Consider the following 20,400-nt stretch of genomic DNA (forward strand, 5'->3'; position numbering starts at 1 on the left):
TTCCCAACACCGGATGTCCGATCATCCTGATCCATCTGGATTTTCCTCTACGGCTTCACTCACGGGACTTTCACCTAGCTTCACTCACTAGGGTTTTCCATCTGCCTAGCTTCACTCACTAGGGCTTTCACCTGGCTTCACTCACCAGGACTTTCACCTAGCTTCACTCACTAGGGTTTTCCTTCTGCCTAGCTTCACTCACTAGGGCTTTCACCTGGCTTCACTCACCAGGACTTTCACCTAGCTTCACTCACTAGGGTTTTCCTTCTGCCTGGCTTCACTCACCAGGACTTTCACCTAGCTTCACTCACTAGGACTTTCACCTAGCTTCACTCACTAGGGTTTTCCTTCTGCCTGGCTTCACTCACCAGGACTTTCACCTAGCTTCACTCACTAGGGTTTTCACCTGGTTTCACTCACCAGGACTTTCACCTAGCTTCACTCACTAGGGTTTTCCTTCTGCCTGGCTTCACTCACCAGGACTTCCCTGTCAAGTATCCGGTCAACCTTGACCTACTTGACTCTTCTTCAATCAATTTCTTATTGTCAAACATCTAAACTCAAACCAAGACTCAGCTTGGTCACCCAGGTCAACCTTGACCTGAGGGATGTTGCACCAACAAAGTCAAACTTGACCTTTCATCTTCCTCTCAAGTCAAGTCAAGTCAAACTTGACCACTTCTCTCCCATGGTTTATCAAATCTAACCATTGGTTCAAGTCAATTTTAATTTAATGGATCTCTATTCATTGAATTAAATTGACTCAATGAGTCTAAGTCCAAATTAGACTCATTTAACACATGAACTAAATTGAGTCCAACTCAATTAGTTTACTTTGGATTACTCTTAATCCAATTTGGTTCATCATATGAACCTAATCCTCTAGGTACATCAAATGAACCTAATCTCCATCTAATTGCCCTTTGTGTGTGACCCTATAGGTTCTTGTAACGTTGGCAATGCTCCTAAACCCATTTAGAAGCATAAGTAATGAGCGGTATCTAACAACACATCATTACTACCCAAGTTACAAGAATGTTGAGATCCAACATCACCTTGTGACTACTAATTGTGACCCCTCACAATATATGACAAGTGTCCTTCTATCCTTGACATCTAGATTGATCAATATGAGGCATAGACCGTGTCATCCTCTAATCAATCTAAATCTTGAATCCCAAGTAGACTCACTCAATCAAATGAGCTCAACATCTCATATTGATTCATTTGGGCATGGTCATGCACTTAGTGGTCTCACTCTATCAAGAATAATGATGTCACTCCCGTCATATAGGAGGGATAGACCCCATCTACATCACTCACATCCCTCCTCATAATTCGTTACATACCCAGTAATCGCTTTTATAATCCACCCAGTTACGGGTGACATTTGACGAAGTCAAAGTATGTAACTCCTTATGTAGGGAACCATGGTGACTTCATGTCTAAGGACTAATAGTCATACTAATAGCCACATGAGAAAGTATATGACACTCATATAACGATCCATGATACTTTCTCATGGCGGGTCATTCAGTATACATTCTCCAATGCATACCCATGTGTCAACTTGATATCTCCATATCCATGACTTGTGAGATCAAATTATCTAGTTGACCTACATGCTAGTCTTGTCGCATTAACAATGTCCCTGAATGTTAATACTTGACTAGAAATGATTAAGAGTAGTGTTCTCAATATCATCTCACTATCGATTCAACCAATCGGTTGATATAGATAATAACCTTCTACTCAAGGACGTTATTATACTTAGTTATTTGACACCAATACAAGTAATCATAATAACCATAAACAAATGCCTTTATATACATAAGAATATGATACAACGAGTCCATACAACAATCATCAAATAATTGGCTCTAGGGCTCTAACTAACAGATTGTACCAACAAAACTTTTTTAGGTTTCATTCCATTAATTTCATAAAATCTACTTCATTTTTTATTATACTAGGATGTTACCATAAATAAAAAATATGAATTTTAATTGGTTTAATTTAATTTTCTTAAATTGTTAATACATCTTGAATGCATAAATTTAAAATATGACATACATAGCGAATATGGAAAAAGAAAAATCACTCATAATAGACTAACATATAAATTTAAGTTCGTCAATACTTCTAGTATTAAAACTAATATTATTAAATGATATTGAAAATATTGTAGAAATGAATCTATATTCTTCTAAAATTAAGCATAATAATTGAAAGATATTGTGAGTAGTGTGCACTTCATCAACGTCTCAATATGCTAATAAAAGTTTTTGAATTGTCAGGAGTTATCAATTCAATGGTAAGTCGCACTCGTATATAAATGAGTTTACTAATAATCACTCCAAATATTGTAATATAAAGATATTTTATTATTTAATTTATTAAAATTTTTAATTATTTTTTTACTTGTCTAATTAATTTTTTAATTATACAAGTAAATGAAGTTTGGGAACACATTTAACAAACAAGTTAAGGGGGCGTTTGGTTTAGGGGAATAGGAGTGGGGAATGAGAATCATTGATTGCCATTATTAATGTTTGGATTATAGGAATAGGAATACAAATAAGGGAATGAATCCTTGAAATTGGGTAATAATTCATTTCCATGTACCTCCCCTTCAATGAGTTATTATCCTATTTTCATCAATCAAAATATTCCCTTATTCCAAAAATACCCTTGATCTAAAACTAAAATTTTCTCCCTTAATATCAAATATCAAATATCAAAATATATATATTTATTTTTTCTTTCATATCACTTCTCTCTCCTTGTTCTCTCTCATTATATTTTCTCTCTCATCATATTATCACACACTTTCTCTCTCCTTAATCTCTCCTATCACACTCTCTTTCATCTTTTTTTCTCATTACACTTTCTCTTTCATCATACTTTCTCTCTCCTTAATCTTTTCCATCACACTCTTTTCCTTCTTTTTTTCTCATCATACTTTCTCTCTCATTATACTTTCTCTCTCCTCAATCTCTCCCATCACACTCTCTTTTCTCTTTTTTTCTCATCACACTTTCTCTCTCCTCACACTTTTTTTTTTGCCCCCACGGGCTAGATCAGCTGGAAGGGTGCCTGACGCTTGCAACGGAGGTGCAGGGGTCGAAGGTCGCCAGTTGCACATGGGCATAAAACCTCGGTCTGCTGCGCTTTAAATTCCACTCGACCCCCAGTCACCCCTCCTGCCCAGTTTAACTGTGATTTACCCCCTCTGGATATCTGTGGGGCCGGACCCAGGGGGCCGCTAAGGTGGCGGTTCCACCTTTTTTTTTTTTGCAACACTCCCTCCTTTTTTCCTCAACACACTTTCTCTCTCATCATACTTTCTCCCTCATCATACTTTCTCTCTTCTCAATCTCTCCAATCACACTCACTATTTTCTTTTTTTCTCATCACACTTTCTCTCATCATACTTTCTCTCTCACCATACTTTCTCTTTCCTCACACTCTCTCTTCTCATTTTTTTCTCATTATATTTTCTCTCTCTTCATCCTCTCCCATCATACTTTCTCTTACATCATATTTTCTCTCTTATCTTCTCTCATCATGCTCTCTCCTATCACACTCTCTTTTCTCATTTTCTCTCATCACACTGTCTCTTTCTTCATTTTTTTTCATCACACTTTCTCTCTCATCATTCTCTTTCATCATATTTTTCTCTCACATTCATCTTTATCTCACATCTAATTATTTCTCTTATTTTCCTTCAAGGGTAAAAAAGAAAATTTTAATTTATTCCGATAGAAAATATGCAACTAATCAAACATTACTTTTAAGAGTGATATTCATGCTCATGCTCATACCCATTCCCATTCCACAATACAATGATTCCTATTCCGATTCCTATTCCTAGGAAAGAACCAAATGCCCCCTAAGTGATTCTTAACCAAAAAAAACTTCAGATGTGCATTTAAACTTAAAATTAAAAGAAAATATTTTATATAAACAATTTAAGATAATAATTTCTTAATTTATTATCAAAATATTAAAATAAAATTGAATCGATACCTCTATTAATTGATGAAAATTTGGATAGTTGTGTTTAAAAGCATTCGACTCCAAATTCTATCGGGTATTTTGTTTCGACGTGTCGCTTTAATGAAGTTTTGATACTTCCTTATGTCTTGGCTATCGGTAATTGCTCTATTTCAATATTGGTAGATTAAATGTCATCGAAATTTAGAGTGAATATTTTCTTAGCTTTTGGGATCGAGATGAATCTTCTTCCATTAAAATTAGAGAATTACAGTTGAAAATAATCGAAAATTTGAAATTTAGAGACAAGAGTAGAGAATAGTGTGAAAATAATTAAAATGAATTATCTATTTATAGAATTAGAAAATAGTAGTCATTCTCTAGGGGGCAGCTATACATTTTTTAAAAATAGTAGTCGTTAAATGGTTGCCGATCAAAAAAATATCAATCAATCTTAACCATCTTAAAAAAGCTTTCCAATGGATGGAACCATTGATCCAATGGGCAATTTTTTTTAAAAAAAACCTAAACTAGTGGTTTGAACTAGCAGTTCAAATCACATATGAACAATTAATTTGACCTAAACAGATCAACGGATAATCTTGATATGAACTAGCGGTCTAATTTATTCCTACTTAAAAAGAGTAATATATTTGGAGGTGCTATTCATCCACTCTATCGAGATTTTCACATCCCATCACATTTAAACGACTTAGCTAGTTGAAAGTCTTAATTGTGATTTAACATTTTATTAAAGATAACAACATAAAAAAGCAAATATCTTTTTAAAATATGAACATTTGAAGAAGGCTTTGGGCCAATATATGATTGGGCTTTCCAATTTCATATGGCACTGTTCGATGGCCCACTTCAAATGCTCTTGAATCCCGAGCCCGAATTCTAGGGCTTTAGATCTCCAGGAATGAGTGAGAACTTAGAAGCCGCAGAGTAGCTCTCGCCGCTGTTCATTTCTATCATTTTGGCGATTCTTCTCCGTCCCGTCCATTCCATCGCTTCCTTTCTGAGATCTATCGGCCTTGTATAATGGTGGTATGTTGAGTTTTTGATCTCTCTCTCTCTCTCTTTTGTACTGTCATTTACAGTTGATGATGGTAAAATCATTTTTATCTGTTTTGATCTTATCGTCTGGTGATCTCCGTGATGTGCAGAATACGTGGCTTCTTAAAGATGAAGCTACCGAGGAGAAAGGAGATCGAGCGAGGATGGTACGTAATGAGTTTTGTCCATGTAAATAAAATTAGTGATACTGGTACAATTACCACTTCATGAAATCGACCTCGAGATTACTTGTCGATATATTTTCAATAACAATTTATTTTATCCATATTCACTTGAGCTTATCCACAAATTATAGGATTGTTAATAACTCTGGAATCAGTTTTTTTTTAAATCTTAGTTCAGTAATGTACTTTGTGGTCTAGGACTTGAACTTTTTTCCCCAACAGTTCATGGATCAAACATGTATTTAAGCTTGCTGATTTCTTTTTTGTGATAGCTGATAATCATGATAACTGAATTGTAACAACTGATGGTCTGTTCTATGTCAATGCATCTGCAACTGACCTTTTTTTTTTGGAAATTTATCTTGTAGTTGAATGATGCTATTTATGTTGCAGGCATCATTTGTTGGTGCCATGGCAATTGCTGATCTGGTCAAGACAACTTTAGGGCCAAAAGGGATGGTGTGTTATGTATCTGCACTTTATTTTAACCTTTTCTTGAGTGTTTTTGTCAAGTTTATATTGGGTATTCTAGGATAAGATACTGCAGTCAACTGGTAGAGGACACAACGTCACTGTTACAAATGATGGTGCTACTATCTTGAAGTCACTTCACATTGATAACCCAGCTGCTAAGGTCCTTGTCGGTATCCTTTTTCCATGCATTATTACTGGTTTCCTGGGTTTATGAACCACTATTCATATTTTGCTTCTCAAAATTTCTCTGTCCAAAAAAAAAAAAAAACTTGATTCTAAGTGACTTGTGTTAGAAGAGAAAGTCCTTAACTTTGATTTCAGATATTTCCAAAGTTCAAGATGATGAAGTTGGTGATGGAACAACCTCTGTCGTTGTTTTGGCTGGAGAACTTCTTAGAGAGGCTGAAAAATTAGTAAATCTGAAAATTCATCCAATGACCATCATTGCAGGTTTCCTTTATTTTTTCCAAAAATCCTTATAAGTTTTAGCATGAGTATACAGTAAGGCTTTGCAAGACAACAAAATATAACATGTAAATTGTATGGCCTATAGAAAGTGGACATTGTCATGTATAATTGCAACATTTAATACTCTACTAGTTTCTTTGTTTTTGTTAACTTTATATAAAGGGGGGCAGAATGGTTAAGTGGCTGTTGTGTGACCTTGTGGTCACGGATTCGAGTTATGGAAACAACCTCTTGCAATGTAGGGTACAGTAGACCCAATATAGTTTGATCCTTTCCTAGGATCCACATTGGAGGGAGCTTTGTGCATTAGGCTGCCCTTTTTTTATTATAATATTGCACAATCTAGATTTCCACCATCAGAAAACTTAATTAACTCAATTGTATGACTGTATTGTTTTTTCTTTATAAAAACTCTATTAACTAACTGATAAAACAGGTTTTGTAGTTGTAGCATCCATATGATGCTCTTGTGAATTTGTAGGCTATAGAATGGCTGCTGAGTGTGCACGGAATGCTTTGCTGCAGAAGGCCAAGGATAACAAACAGGATCCAGGTTTCAGTTATTTTTAATCTTAGCTAGAATTATATTTCTGGAGGCGCACCTGTTAGCTTTGTACTCCGAAACATGACTTTTCAGGAACCATGGATTCAATAAAAACTCTTATTTTAAAGTTTGAGTCTGCCTTTATATTTAAAAAATGGTTCAACTATGATAATCTGTGTTCAATTTTCATGATGCAGATAGATTCCGATCAGATTTGATGAAAATTGCTATGACTACCTTGAGTTCAAAAATTCTTTACCAGGACAAGGAACATTTTGCTAAACTAGCTGTGGATGCTGTTTTAAGACTGAAGGTATCAAGTAATTTGCTTATATAATCCATAATTGTTGTAAACTATGTTACTCAGATTTATATGTGTGTATATTGACTATGAATCTTGATGTTCAACATAGTTGTTTCCAAAGATTTTGTTACTTGTTTAGTAGTTAGTTTTATGGCAATGGCCTGTAGTCTTAGTAAAAGGCTAAAAATAATTCGTATCTCAGAGTAATGCGTGCACAATGATCTCCAAAAATGTACCCTTATCTCATAATATTGTTTTTTCCCCTAAACAAATAGGGCTTAAATTCTCAATTCTAACAGTTATGCATATAAACTTTCAATTTGCCACTAATGATAACTGTCGATGCACCAATAACTCCTTCCTTAACTTTCTTATGAAGGATTGCATAGTTGGTATATAGTTGTCGTATCATCATGGCAACACCTATATGCTTTTGTAATGCTTTACACATGCTCCTACATGAGCTATTAGTTCTCTTGTCTGCTCTTCCATATATCGCAATTCGACAGTTAGCTTCAGCTCTCTTACGGGTTAAGTTGCATGTGATTAAGTCAGGACAAAAGCATATGGGATTGATGCAAAGAGAATATGCTCATTAGACAGTGCACATTAGCAAGTTGGTTGGAAAAGTTAAATTACTTTGATGGTTGACCTTAATTTTGACAATTACAAAGGTGCTTCACCCAACTGCTAATTTTCTAGTATGAGCTATATCTGTTAAAACTGTAAAGGGGAACAACTTTGGAAGTCTATTCTATTTTTCAATAGGTATTATCATCGGGATAAAAAGAAGTTTTGCACAATAGTATTTTATGTTTTGATGTAGTGACATGTAATGGTAAATTCTCTTTGTTCACCTTATATGTGTGTGATCTCTCTGCGATGTGCAAGCATATGAGCTTATTTTATTCATTAAATGCCCGTCAATAAATTTTCAAAACATTTTTTTTAATGAAAGCTGATACTTCTTGGTTCTCTTGTGTGATCTTGATAGGATCTGTCTTTTTGTCCATGTTTGTGAAATATTATGCTTTGAAACACAAGTAAAATGACAGACTTAATTTCTAGTGGTGATTTGTTTGGTCGCTAGTATTCTAAAGATGATAGCATTGTCTAACATCCTGCCTCCTTCATCATTTCTTAGTTTGATAATTTGCAAACATGTAAAAGGGTTGTTCTCCAACTATCTCATTCTCTGATGTAGGGCAACACAAACTTGGAGTCTATCCAGATTATTAAGAAGGCTGGAGGTTCCCTTAAAGATTCATTTTTAGATGAAGGGTATTTATTTCATTTTCTTTCTTTATTCTTGTGCTTTAAATGTGAAGTTTGAAATATTTGATCTGTTTGTAGTGTAGAAGAAGATTTAAAAAAACTACTCTTGACATAATTAATAGGGACCCCAATGTGCATAGTGATATTATCTATATGTATTTACATATCACTAAATGTTTCTGCTTACATATCACTAATTTAGTCTGCCTCAAATAGTTGGGAACACAACTGACCATTATTTTTTATTTGAATTTCATAGATAAAATTCTTCTTAATCATTGATGAACTGGATTATGACAATTAATTTCTACTTTCATCAATCCCAAGGTTTTAAAGTTCGCTAGGCGTTATTCGGGTGCTAGACCAACACCTAGGCTGTCTAGGCGGGGACTAGGCGTCGCTAGGCGAATTCTACGGTATCAACATAAATTACATTGTAAATCACATACTAACACAATAACATTAAATTTAAAATAAGTTCAAAATTACACAACCAAATACCACATTTATTCTACTTCTCCATAATTTTCAACTTGTTCTTCATCGGATATAAACTCAATATCATCATTGTGATCCTCTTCTTTTTCGGATGCAAAATCATCCTTGTGAAGTTCTCTCACTCTAGAGCTTCTTTGGGATTGTAGATCATTAACCATTTTCCGTGTGATCTCGAAACCTAGTTCAACTTCATCATCTTCCCTACCATCTACAATCCAATCTTGTGTATTTGAAATATCTTTTGCAAGAAGTACATCGCATTCCTTTTTTTTTTGTTTGTTCAACAATCTAGCATTAAATTGGATAAATACTAAATTGTTCAACTTGTTGACATCCAACCTATTTCTTTTCTTTGTATGAATCTTGAAAAAAATGAAAACGTAAATGATACGGTGCATGTTTGTGGGGTCAGTAAGATGATATGGTTAGAAGTCGAGACACGGGATGGTCAGAAGTCAAGCTTACGTGGAGGTCAGGAGTCAAGCTTACGTGGATGGTTAGAAGTCAAGTTTACGTGGAGATCAGAAGTCAGACGTACGTGGAGGTCAAAAGTCTAGCCTCCGTGGCTGGTCAGTAGTCAAGCTTACATGGCCAGGGTTCAAGTTTCAGTTGAGGGGGCGGTCACAAGAGGGAAGTACAAGTCGGACAAGGGTCGGCCCTGATAGCGGTTAAGGATAGGGCCCGCAGGCCCGGTGCAGCTGAGGACTAAGCCCACAAACCTAGTAAAGGTAAAGGAAAGAAGGCCTTGGGCGTAGAATAAATAAACCTGGCGCACAGGTCAGGACGTACAAGCCAAGGTTAAAGGTAAACAGAAGCAGGTTTGGATGCAGACCTGGCGTGCAGGTCGGGACATACAAGCCAAGGATAACAGTAAATAGAAACAAGTCGGGAAATAGGCCTGGCGTGCAGGTCGGGGCATACAAGTTAAGGATAACGGTGAACAGAAGCGGATCAGGAAACAGACTTAGCGTGCAGGTCGGGACATACAAGCCAAGGATAAAGGTAAACAGAAGCAGGTCTGGATGCAGACCTGGCGTGCAGGTCGGGACATACAAGCCAAGGATAACAGGAAACAGAAACAGATCGAGAAACAGGCCTGGCGCGCAGGTTGGGGCATACAAGTTAAGGATAACAGTGAACAGAAGCGGGTTAGGAAACAGACCTAGCGTGCAGGTCGGGACATACAAGCCAAGGATAAAGGTAAACAGAAGCAGGTCTGGATGCAGACCTGGCGTGCAAGTCAGAACATACAAGCCAAGGATAACAGTAAGCAGAAACAGGTTGGGATGGCGTGCAGGTCGGGGCATACAAGTTAAGGATAACGGTGAACAGAAGCGGGTCAGGAAACAGACCTAGCGTGCAGGTCGGGACATACAAGCCAAGGATAACAGTAAACAGAAATAGGTCGGGAAACAGGCCTGGTGTGCAGGTCGGGGCATACAAGTTAAGGATAACGGTGAACAGAAGTGGGTCAGGAAACAGACCTAACGTGCAGGTCGGGACATACAAGCCAAGGATAATAGTAAACAGAAGCAGGTCGGGAAACAGGCCTGGCGTACAGGTCGGGACGTACAAGACGGATAACGGTAAACAGAAATAGGTTGGGAAATAGACCTGGCGTAGAGGTCGGGACGTACAAGACAAGGATAACGGTAAACAGCAGGTCGGGACGTACAAGCCAAGGATAACGGTAAACAAAAGCAGATCGGGAAACAGGCCGGCGTGCAGGTTGGGACATGCAAGCCATGGATTACAGGGAACAAATGCAGGTCAGGAAACAGACCGGTCAGGTAGGTCGGAACGTACAAGCCATGGATAGTAGTGGATCGAAGCAAGTCAGGATGCAGACCTAGCGTTTAGGCACTACAAGACAAACAAGCCAAGAAATCGTAATCGCTTGTCAGAGAACAATCAAGGTGTCAGGGAATATGCTAACAGTCGGAGCGCACTATGCCCTCGATTTTGCCGCCAGCCTATCAGGAAGAGCCACGTGTCAATCACCGCCAGACAAAGCTTGACAGCTGACATTCTCTGACACTTTCCAGGTCCCAGAGGCATCCGTTGCAGTATAAAAAGGGATGCTTTGTCCCTTATGCAGGTACGCTCACTCGTCATTTCTTACTAGTTTTTGTGTTTTTTTTTTTTGGGAAAAAGTACCTGACTTGAGCGTCGAAGGGCCTGACTCGGGAACTTTTTCCTTGGTTTCTGGTCTCTAACGACTCGCGGGCTCGTCTGAGTGTGCGCTGAGCAACAGTGTCATCATCCTGGTCATATTTCTTTGTCAGCCGTCCGTGCGAACCTTTCAAGGGGGTACCAGGTAGATCCAACGCTTCAACGACTTTCCGTTAACTTCCAGTACACTAAGGCCCGCCTTCATCCGACTCAGCTTACGGACGGAATCAGTAAATATTATAGTCAGAAACATAAAATTAATACTTTAATTAAAGCCTTAAAGTTTAAAGTTTTCTCCTTCAAATGTACTCTAATTTCTTTCACACCCAGATGCACTTGTAGTTAATGAAAGTATTCTCAATGCCACTCTTAGCAAACTGGGTGTGTGAGCACTATATGTACTCCACCATGCATATGGATCAAATGTATCATCATTTTTTTTCACATGCTTTTACTGTCAATGTTTTTCCGAATAATCCAATCTTGTCTTTGTATTTTATAAATTCTTTGTTAGTAATTGTATCATGTAAGATTTAACTCATTGGCATACAAAATTTTCATGCATTAAAAAATCCCCATCGTGACCATATAAAGAGTAATAGAACTATCTTTACAGTAAAAATAGGAATTCAACAACAATGCAATGGTATGCAATGATGTATCTAGTCTATCCTTCATTTTTGACTTAATAATCACTATGGATGATAATTTAATTCCACGTTGTTCAAGGCCACCTTGATATCTTCTTTAGCTTGAAGAATCTCCTCATGGATGGCTTTCTATCTCCATCTACCAATCGAAGAATTCTTATTAAAGGAGTAAATATGTTCAAACAAAGTGTCACACCATTCTAAAAACTCATGCTCAATTTCCCTTTGTTTGTTTTTGACCATTTACATTTCTCTCACATATCACTTATAAACATATTTTTAAATTAGAGTTTTTTCAATCAAACTTTGCAATGTGAGGAAATTTAATGCAAACCTGGTTAACTCCTGGCCGAAATATGTCTCTCTTCTTTGTGAAATTTCTCATTAATGACAAAGTCTTATAGTGACCATAAATGAAAATGGTAAAAGACTTGACTTGCTCAATAAACTTTTTATATCATGGAAGCTTGCTAATACTTTCAAGCATGAAATTAATGCGCATGAACTCTAAAAGATCCCAGGTCGCTTCTCTTTCATCAATTTAGCTGTAGCCATATTGTTGGTGGCATTGTCGGTTACAATCTGAACAATATACTAAGCTTATATTTGTTCAACACAGTTGTCGACATACTCAAAAATAAGTTCAGTTGCATGTGCCTCTTTTGAAGACTCCTTAGACTATAAAAATGTAGTACGCTATTTGCAATTAACACAAATTTAAGATGCTTCTTTTTTTATCATTTCATGCATGTGTTATGATCGAGTACCCATTCTTTGCCTATTTTTCTTCATGTTTCTTTAGTAGTTGCTTTGTTCTTTCAACTTCAACTTTCAACTATGGCTCCCTAAGTTGATATTGAGTTGGAATCTTGAATCATGGTCCAAATTGATCCACTGCCTTCATTAGTTGTTTGAAAGTATCATTATCAACAACATTGAATGAGATTCCATTTTTATAAACTCATTTCCTAACATATCGTTAAACTTGTTGAGTTCTCTCTTTGAAAAGAGCTTTATTTGTATTTTTTTTTGTGAAGTACTTTACTCCCACTGCAACCTACAATTTTTGAAACAATTATCGATGCATGTCTATCCATGGGGCCAAGTGGAAGAGGTTTTTTAATTCCATCTATCCCTTCAATTTCAGGATCTTCATATAGAGAAATAGTCACCTCTGCTCTATAACTTTCTTCTTCCATTATTTTGTTCTTCTTTTTATTCTTCCCTTCTAAAATAGTATATTTGTACTTATTTGTATCTTCTTGAGATGTTTTTCGACAACCAGATATATTTCTAGGTATATTTCCTATGTGCTTCTTGATCTTATACACTCCCCTGAGATCGTTTTTTCACACAACTTGCATCTAATTTTGTCAAGATTCTTAGGATTAATCAACATCCCACACGCTCATCTAATATCATTTGACTTTATTTCTCTTAAGAATTTCGGATTCGAGTTAAGTGATAGATGCTCTCGAAGATGGATTGCTTGCTATTGTAATTGTGATAACCTAATAACCTAAAAAAATGATTTAAGAATAAATTTAGGATATAAATCAGTAAAAAATATTAATATAAATTAGTAAAAAAATATTATCAGAATATAAATGTGATTTATATAAATTAATAAAATTTATTAGATTTTTTAAATTTTAAATATAAAATTATGAATATAAATATGATTTATATGAGTTAATAAGATTTATTGGAATTTGTTAATTTTAAATATAAAATATTAGAATATAAATTAATTAATAATATTTATTAGACTTTTTAAATTTTAAATATTAGAATATAAATAAATTAATAAAATTTATAAAAATATTTTAATTTTAAATATATTTTTTATATAGTTTATTTGGATAATTTCATTTGGGTGTATAAAAGCCTATTAGAATTATTCTATTTAAGTGAGGAGTTGTTTAATTAAATAAATAATTAATTAATTAATTAAAAAATTATTGTGGCAGAGAACGCTCGCGGGATGTGCCTGGTTGTGGCGGACGTATTCCCAGACACGAGGCATCGTAGGAGGAAAAAAAATGTATTGCATAAATTGAAAAACTTATTGATCGTTGAACAGAGTCTTCCGGATGAGGTGAGAGGTGGTCCAGCACATTTTGATGCCTCCAGTGCGGCTCAGCCATAGGCGGGCTGCCTAGCACATTTCCGGTGCAGTTATTGGTCGTGTTGGATGCACCCCCGACGCTTACGGCGACGCCGGAAGCCTTCGACTAAACTTCTGGTTTTGTCAAACGCGTCTGGCGACGCGTCCGACGACGCGTCCGACGACGTGTCCGATGACGCGCTCAACGACGGTGGATGCGTTCGGGAACACACCTGCCTTTGCCTAACACGTCGTGGGAGGAAAAATAAAATTATTGCATAAATTGGAAAACTTACTGATCATTAAGCAGTCTGTCGGAGGAGGCGAGAGCAGTCGAACTGGTGTGAGTAGATGAATCAGATAGGATTTAAGGCTTCGTTAAGCAGAGTCTGTCGGAGGAGGCGAGAGCAGTCGAACTGGTGTGAGCAGATGAATCAGATAGGATTTAAGGCTTTAAATGGAAAAAACCTTGAAATTTCCACACCCCCCAACGTTGCCTAGCGCCTTTCCGATGCAGTTGCTAATCACCGAGCGCCTAGGCGGCATTGCCTAGGCCGTGTTTTAGAACACAAATCCATCCTTAAGTTATTTACATTCTCCATGCAGATTTTATGCAATTTGAATTTACCACTATTTCTTAAACTATTTATTAATACATCATTTGCCATAAACTCAATCATATATCTTTTCTTAACATTCAACCATGGTTGTAGAATTCAGCCTAGGCGGCCACCTAGGCGCTAGGCAGCCGTGTTGGGGTTCAATCAAAGTCTCACATTGAAAAGATTTGGTAAAGATCATGGGTTTAAAAGGATGTAAGATATCTCCATTGATATGAGGTCTTTTGGGGAGAACCTAAGAGCAAAGCCATGAGGGTTTAGGCCTAAAGTGGATAATATCATGCCATTATAGAGATATGTGGACATCTTTCGGTACAACAAATGATATCAGAGTTATGGTCCAGATTAGATGTCATGTGGGGTAGCCTTAAACGAAGTTGAAGGTAGGCCCAGAGCTGGTCATGAGTGACTGGATGCTCATGGGGAGGCCCGGAGCAAGTCAAGGTGATCTGATGCTTGTAGGGGGCTCAGAGCAGGTCAAAGTGACTAGATACTTGCAGGGGACGAGTAGGTAAGGGTGATCGGATGCTCACGGGGAGGCCCGAAGTAGGTCAGGTGATTAGATAGGAGTATCTGGAGCAGGTAAGGGTGATCGGATACTTGCGAGGAGGCTTAGAGTAGGTGACTGGATGCTCGCAGGGAGGTCCGGAGTAGGTCAAAAGTGACCGGATATGGATTCTCGCTGGGGAGGCCCAGAGCAGGTGACTGGATGCTCACAGGGAGGCTCGGACCATGAGAGTAATTGTGGTCCTTCGTTTGAGGGGAGGATTGTTTGGGTTTAATCAAAGTCTAACATTGGAAAGATTTGGTAAAGATCATGGATTTAAAAGGATGTAAGATATTTCCATTGGCATGAGGCATTTTGAGGAAAGCCCAAGAGCAAAGTTATGAGGACCTAGGCGTGAATAATATCATGTCATTGTGGAGATATGTGGACATCTTTCGGTCACAACAGCTGCCTAGGCACTAGGCGGCCGCTAGCCGAACTGAAAACCCTCTAATCAGCCAAAGTAGGCGGCACTATTTATGTGCGGTCCTAAGCGCCGAATAGGCGGTCCTAGGCGCCGCCTGTTCGGTCTAGGCACCTAATAGGTGGCCTATTTGGTACTCAATAAATATTAGATCATAGTAAAAATAAAGTATAATGAGTTTAAAATATTAAAGTACAATAATTTCAATAAGCCTAAACAATTTTTACAATAAAATTAATGTCTTCAAGGGAACTTTTCAACTAGATTTGAACTTCTTTTTGTCTTCCAACCTAAAAAAGTGAAAAAAATATAAATATTAGTATTGAAACGCTAAAAATTATTTTAAAATAATTTATAATTATAAATAATATCAATATTATTAATGCTAAAATTAAAAAATGTATATATAAAATTTAAAAGTACTAGAGTGCCTAGGTGGCACCTAGGCGCCAGCCGGACGCCTGACATTCAACCATTAATTTTTTGTTTATCATATCTATATGAAACTACTCATTGAAACCTTGTTGTAAGTTGATATCCCTAGTTTCCTCTAAGAGTTGAAAATATTGTTACTTTGATGGTGAATTTGATGGACATATATTTATATAGTTCACTTGGATTGATTTTAGGAGTCGCTACCTTTCCTTTGTACTAATATCAGCTCTTCTAATTTTTCTTCTGTTGTTGGTCTAATTAATTAATCAAAAAAAAAAAATCTTCTTCATCACCACTCATTGTTTCTATATTCTTTTATTGTGATTCAACCTGAAATTCCCAATAGTTCATCTGCTTACCTACCTTGTACACTATAGGACGGATCTATGCCTATCAATTATTTGAACTACAAGGAATTCAAATTTTCAATGGTGTTGATGAATAATGGTTCTCATAATGAATATACTATGATGACCTAATACTCAAACAATGCATTAAGTTCATAGAGGATGCTGAGAAATAGAAGTTTTTTTACAGTAGTTATTCCATTTTATGGTCATGAATTGTACTGCAATTGTCATATTTGTTGGTGCATTTTGCTTGGTTGGCCTTGCCTGTGTACATCATCATCCAAGGGAGATGTTTTTTGTAATGTGAAAAATTCCACGAAGGTGTATGGTGGAATCTTCTTTATTCTTTATAAATTGTAGGTAACTTCTACTCTTCACATTTCAATTACTAATTGCAATTCTACTTTCTGTAAGGTTGAATATATGGTTGGATGATTCTCTACTGAGGTGATCCTTGTGCTGTTTTGGTCATGTTTATATGTCAAATTTTTGCAGTCTTGCATATATGTCGCAATGCATATATATACATATAAGCACTGTGATCCCAAATGCTACTCTTCACATTGCAATTCTACTTTCTGTAAGGTTGAATGTATGGTTGGATGATTCTCTACTGAGATGATCCTTGTGCTGTTTTTGTCGTGTTTATATAAGTTTTTGCCGTCTTGCATATATGTCACAATGTATATATATAAGCATTGTGAATCCCAAACTTGAGTTAAGGTGATGATTCTAAGGCTTTGCCTCAGTTATCTTAATATGGAAACTATTTTTCATATTGGCAGATTTATTCTGGACAAGAAAATAGGAATAGGCCAGCCCAAGCGTATTGAAAATGCAAAGATATTGGTTGCCAACACTGCTATGGACACTGATAAGGTGAAAATATATGGAGCTCGAGTTCGTGTTGATTCTATGGCCAAAGTTGCGGAGATTGAGGGAGCGGAGAAGGAGAAAATGAGAGAAAAAGTGCAAAAAATCATTAATCATGGCATCAACTGCTTTGTCAACCGGCAGTTAATTTACAACTTCCCCGAGGAACTTTTTGCAGATGCTGGTGTTCTTGCCATTGAGCATGCTGACTTTGATGGAATCGAGCGGCTAGCTTTGGTGACTGGAGGCGATATTGCATCAACTTTCGACAACCCAGAGTCTGTTAAACTTGGACACTGCAAGCTCATCGAGGAGATAATGATCGGGGAAGACAAATTGATTCATTTTTCTGGTGTCGAAATGGGTCAGGCATGTACTATCATTCTAAGAGGCTCAAGGTAATCATGGTAACTAAACTAGCATCTGTCATCGTTTTATAGTTTCAAATGAAGTATCTTATTTCAGTTAACACTGTCTGCAGACGATTGTGATAGTTTTTTCCTTCCGTAGTTCCATCCAACTGTTTCACATTCCAGCTTTATCTCCGTTTACTGCCATAATTCATAGCGCTAAATCTAACTCTGTCCTGATTTTGCCTTTCCATATTTGTAGGACTCATCTACTTTTTAGATGCTGAGATTTTGGAGGGTTTTTATCATATAGAAACAATGATCATATAATTTTTTTTGGTAAATTCTTTCTAGTTCTCACGTGCTTGACGAAGCGGAAAGATCCTTGCATGATGCTCTCTGTGTGCTGTCTCAGACAGTTAACGATAGTAGGGTCTTGCTCGGTGGTGGTTGGCCTGAGATGGTCATGTCTAAAGAGGTAGATGAGCTTGCTCGTAAGACTCCTGGAAAGAAATCCCATGCCATTGAAGCTTTTTCTCATGCACTCCAAGCAATTCCTACCATCATAGCTGAGAATGCTGGTTTGGACAGTGCTGAACTAATCTCTCAGCTTCGAGCCGAGCATCACAAGGATACAACTAATGCTGGAATCGACGTTATATCTGGTGGTGTAAGTAGAGTACGGGAGATACTTCCACAGTTAACATTGCAGTTTCTTGAATTTCCCTCTCTGTTTACAGGTTGGCGATATGGAGAATCTAGGAATATCAGAGGCCTTCAAAGTAAAGCAAGCTGTGCTTTTGTCAGCAACTGAGGCCACCGAGATGATATTAAGAGTAGATCAGATCATCACTTGTGCTCCTCGAAGAAGAGAGGATAGAATGTGATCTTGATTCACTATCACAGCTCAGGTTTTAATCTTAAGTTTCATCATCAATAGCATGCTAGAAACTTGTTTTTAACGGGATGCACTTTCAGGAGCAATTGAACCAATCTTCTACGTGACTTGTGTTTGTGTCTGTCTCGGCTGTTTAATTTGATGGATCAACATTTGTGTTTCTTAATTTTGGCAAGGAATTCTCAGTTGTGATTAGCTAATTGACCTCTTTATTTAGACTAATATTTTACCAAAATTTGGAAACTCCAATCACGATAATATCTCCATCTAATATTTTAAGGCATATTCATTGAAGAGTAATTTTTGACCCATATGATCGTTCTCTTTTAAATCGAATGCATCTATTGGTTCTTGTATTGTTAAGGATTTTCTACTAAAACTTGCTACGAAATGATTTGTAAATTAGTTTGTGGCACCTTCTTAGTCTTTTTGACATATGGTATTATACTGGGAAAACAAAATAAATAAATAAGGGGAGCCTTTTCATAAACAAAATTATCGAGATACATTTTGATAAATTACTAATTATGAAAGGTATATTTTACTGAAATGCTCAAATTTGTTTTGTTAGTTCTTGCCCGTACCAAATACTAAGGCCAGGCGAGTTGCAAAAGGAACTCCCGAAGCGGAGGCTTCCGCTTGTCAACGGTGAGGTGAGGCCGTGGCAGGGAAGTGTAACCGTCAGGATAGGGACGTCATGGAGACGCGATGCGCACTCGTTGGTGTCGATGGAATCATGGAAGATGCTTCCCTCGGACTTTTAGAGGGTGATACGGTGTCTGGATTCCAGGGTAAATTTATATATATTTATCTCCCTATTTACATATTTTGCTCCTGATGTAAGTTTAATAGTTTTATTTATTTTTAAGTGCTTGATATATTTTTGAGTGTTTGAAAGATGTTTTGTATGGAAGGCACAATGAAACTATTATATATCAATTTTAAATCATGATTTCACATCATGAAGCATTAAAATTTCAATGTAAAATTATTTTGAAATTATATGACATTGAACGTATTTCTGGTTAACACTCCTTTATGCTATGTCTCCACCTTCTAAAGTAAACACATAGTTTGATGCAGACTTACTATTATTCCTATCTGATTAGAAGTCGGAATCCGTGTAACTCACAGGAAACAAATCTCTGTTTGGTAAACTAGTATATAATCTTTAGTTCTTCTCAGATATTTTAATATATGTTTTACTGCAGTCCAATGTCCCTGTCCTGGATTACTTTGATATCTGCTAACCATGCTCACGGCAAAACAGATATCCGGTTTGTTGTATAACATAGCATACATTAGGCTTCTTACAGCTGAAGCATAAAGAACGTCCTTCATTTCTTCTATCTCTTTTGATGTCTTCGGAGACATCACTTTAGATAAAGATACTCTATGCCTAAAAGGTAGAAAATCTTTCTTGGAGTCTTGTATGCTAAAACGAGCTAGGATCGTATCGATATATGAAGCTTGGGATAAGCACAACATTCTTTTCTTGCAATCTCTTATTACTTTGATCCCGAGAATATGTGCACATTCTCCCAAGTTCTTCATATCGAATTGCTTGGACAATCATATCCTTACTTCTGACAACACTTTGATATTGTTTCCAACTAACAAAATATCATCTATGTATAGTACAAGAAATACCACCACGTTTCCATCACACTTCTTGTATACACAAGACTCATCCGAACACTGAATAAATCCATACGACTGGATTACTTCATCAAACCGAATGTTCCAAGACCTTGAAGCTTGCTTTAGTCCATAAATAGACCGATTGAGCTTACATACTAGATGCTCTTTGCTCTTTGCAATAAACCCTTCTGGTTGCTTCATATGGATGTTTTCTTCAAGACTTCCGTTAAGGAAAGCTGTCTTGACATCCATTTGCCAAACCTCATAATCCATATGAGCAGTAATAGATAAGAGTATCCGGATAGACTTAAACATAGCTACTGGCGAAAAGATTTCCTCATAATCGATTCCCTCTTTCTGAGTATACCCCTTCGCAACAAGCCTTGCTTTGAAGGTTTCCATCTTCCCGTCTGTCCCTCTCTTCCTTTTGTAGATCCATTTACATCCAATAGCTTTTACACTATTTGATGGTTCTACAAGCTCTCATACTTTGTTAGAATACATAGATTCTATTTATGAATTCATTGCTC

The 20,400-nt window shown here is 36.8% G+C and overlaps 1 protein-coding gene across 1 annotated transcript; it reads left to right on the plus strand.

Moving 5' to 3' along the window:
• The first annotated feature begins 4,894 nt into the window (after nucleotides 1-4,894).
• On the plus strand, nucleotides 4,895-18,429 carry LOC121996301 (T-complex protein 1 subunit beta-like). Its single transcript, XM_042550220.1, has 11 exons — nucleotides 4,895-5,046; nucleotides 5,166-5,222; nucleotides 5,634-5,699; nucleotides 5,773-5,884; nucleotides 6,036-6,164; nucleotides 6,664-6,735; nucleotides 6,924-7,039; nucleotides 8,235-8,311; nucleotides 16,894-17,379; nucleotides 17,686-18,001; nucleotides 18,072-18,429. The coding sequence occupies exons 1-11, from the start codon at nucleotides 5,041-5,043 to the stop codon at nucleotides 18,216-18,218; spliced, it is 1,584 nt and encodes a 527-aa protein (XP_042406154.1). The 5' UTR covers nucleotides 4,895-5,040; the 3' UTR covers nucleotides 18,219-18,429.
• Nucleotides 18,430-20,400: the final 1,971 nt, after the last annotated feature.

This window comes from Zingiber officinale, chromosome 6A (assembly GCF_018446385.1).
Source record: "Zingiber officinale cultivar Zhangliang chromosome 6A, Zo_v1.1, whole genome shotgun sequence".
Classification (NCBI taxonomy): domain Eukaryota; kingdom Viridiplantae; phylum Streptophyta; class Magnoliopsida; order Zingiberales; family Zingiberaceae; genus Zingiber; species Zingiber officinale.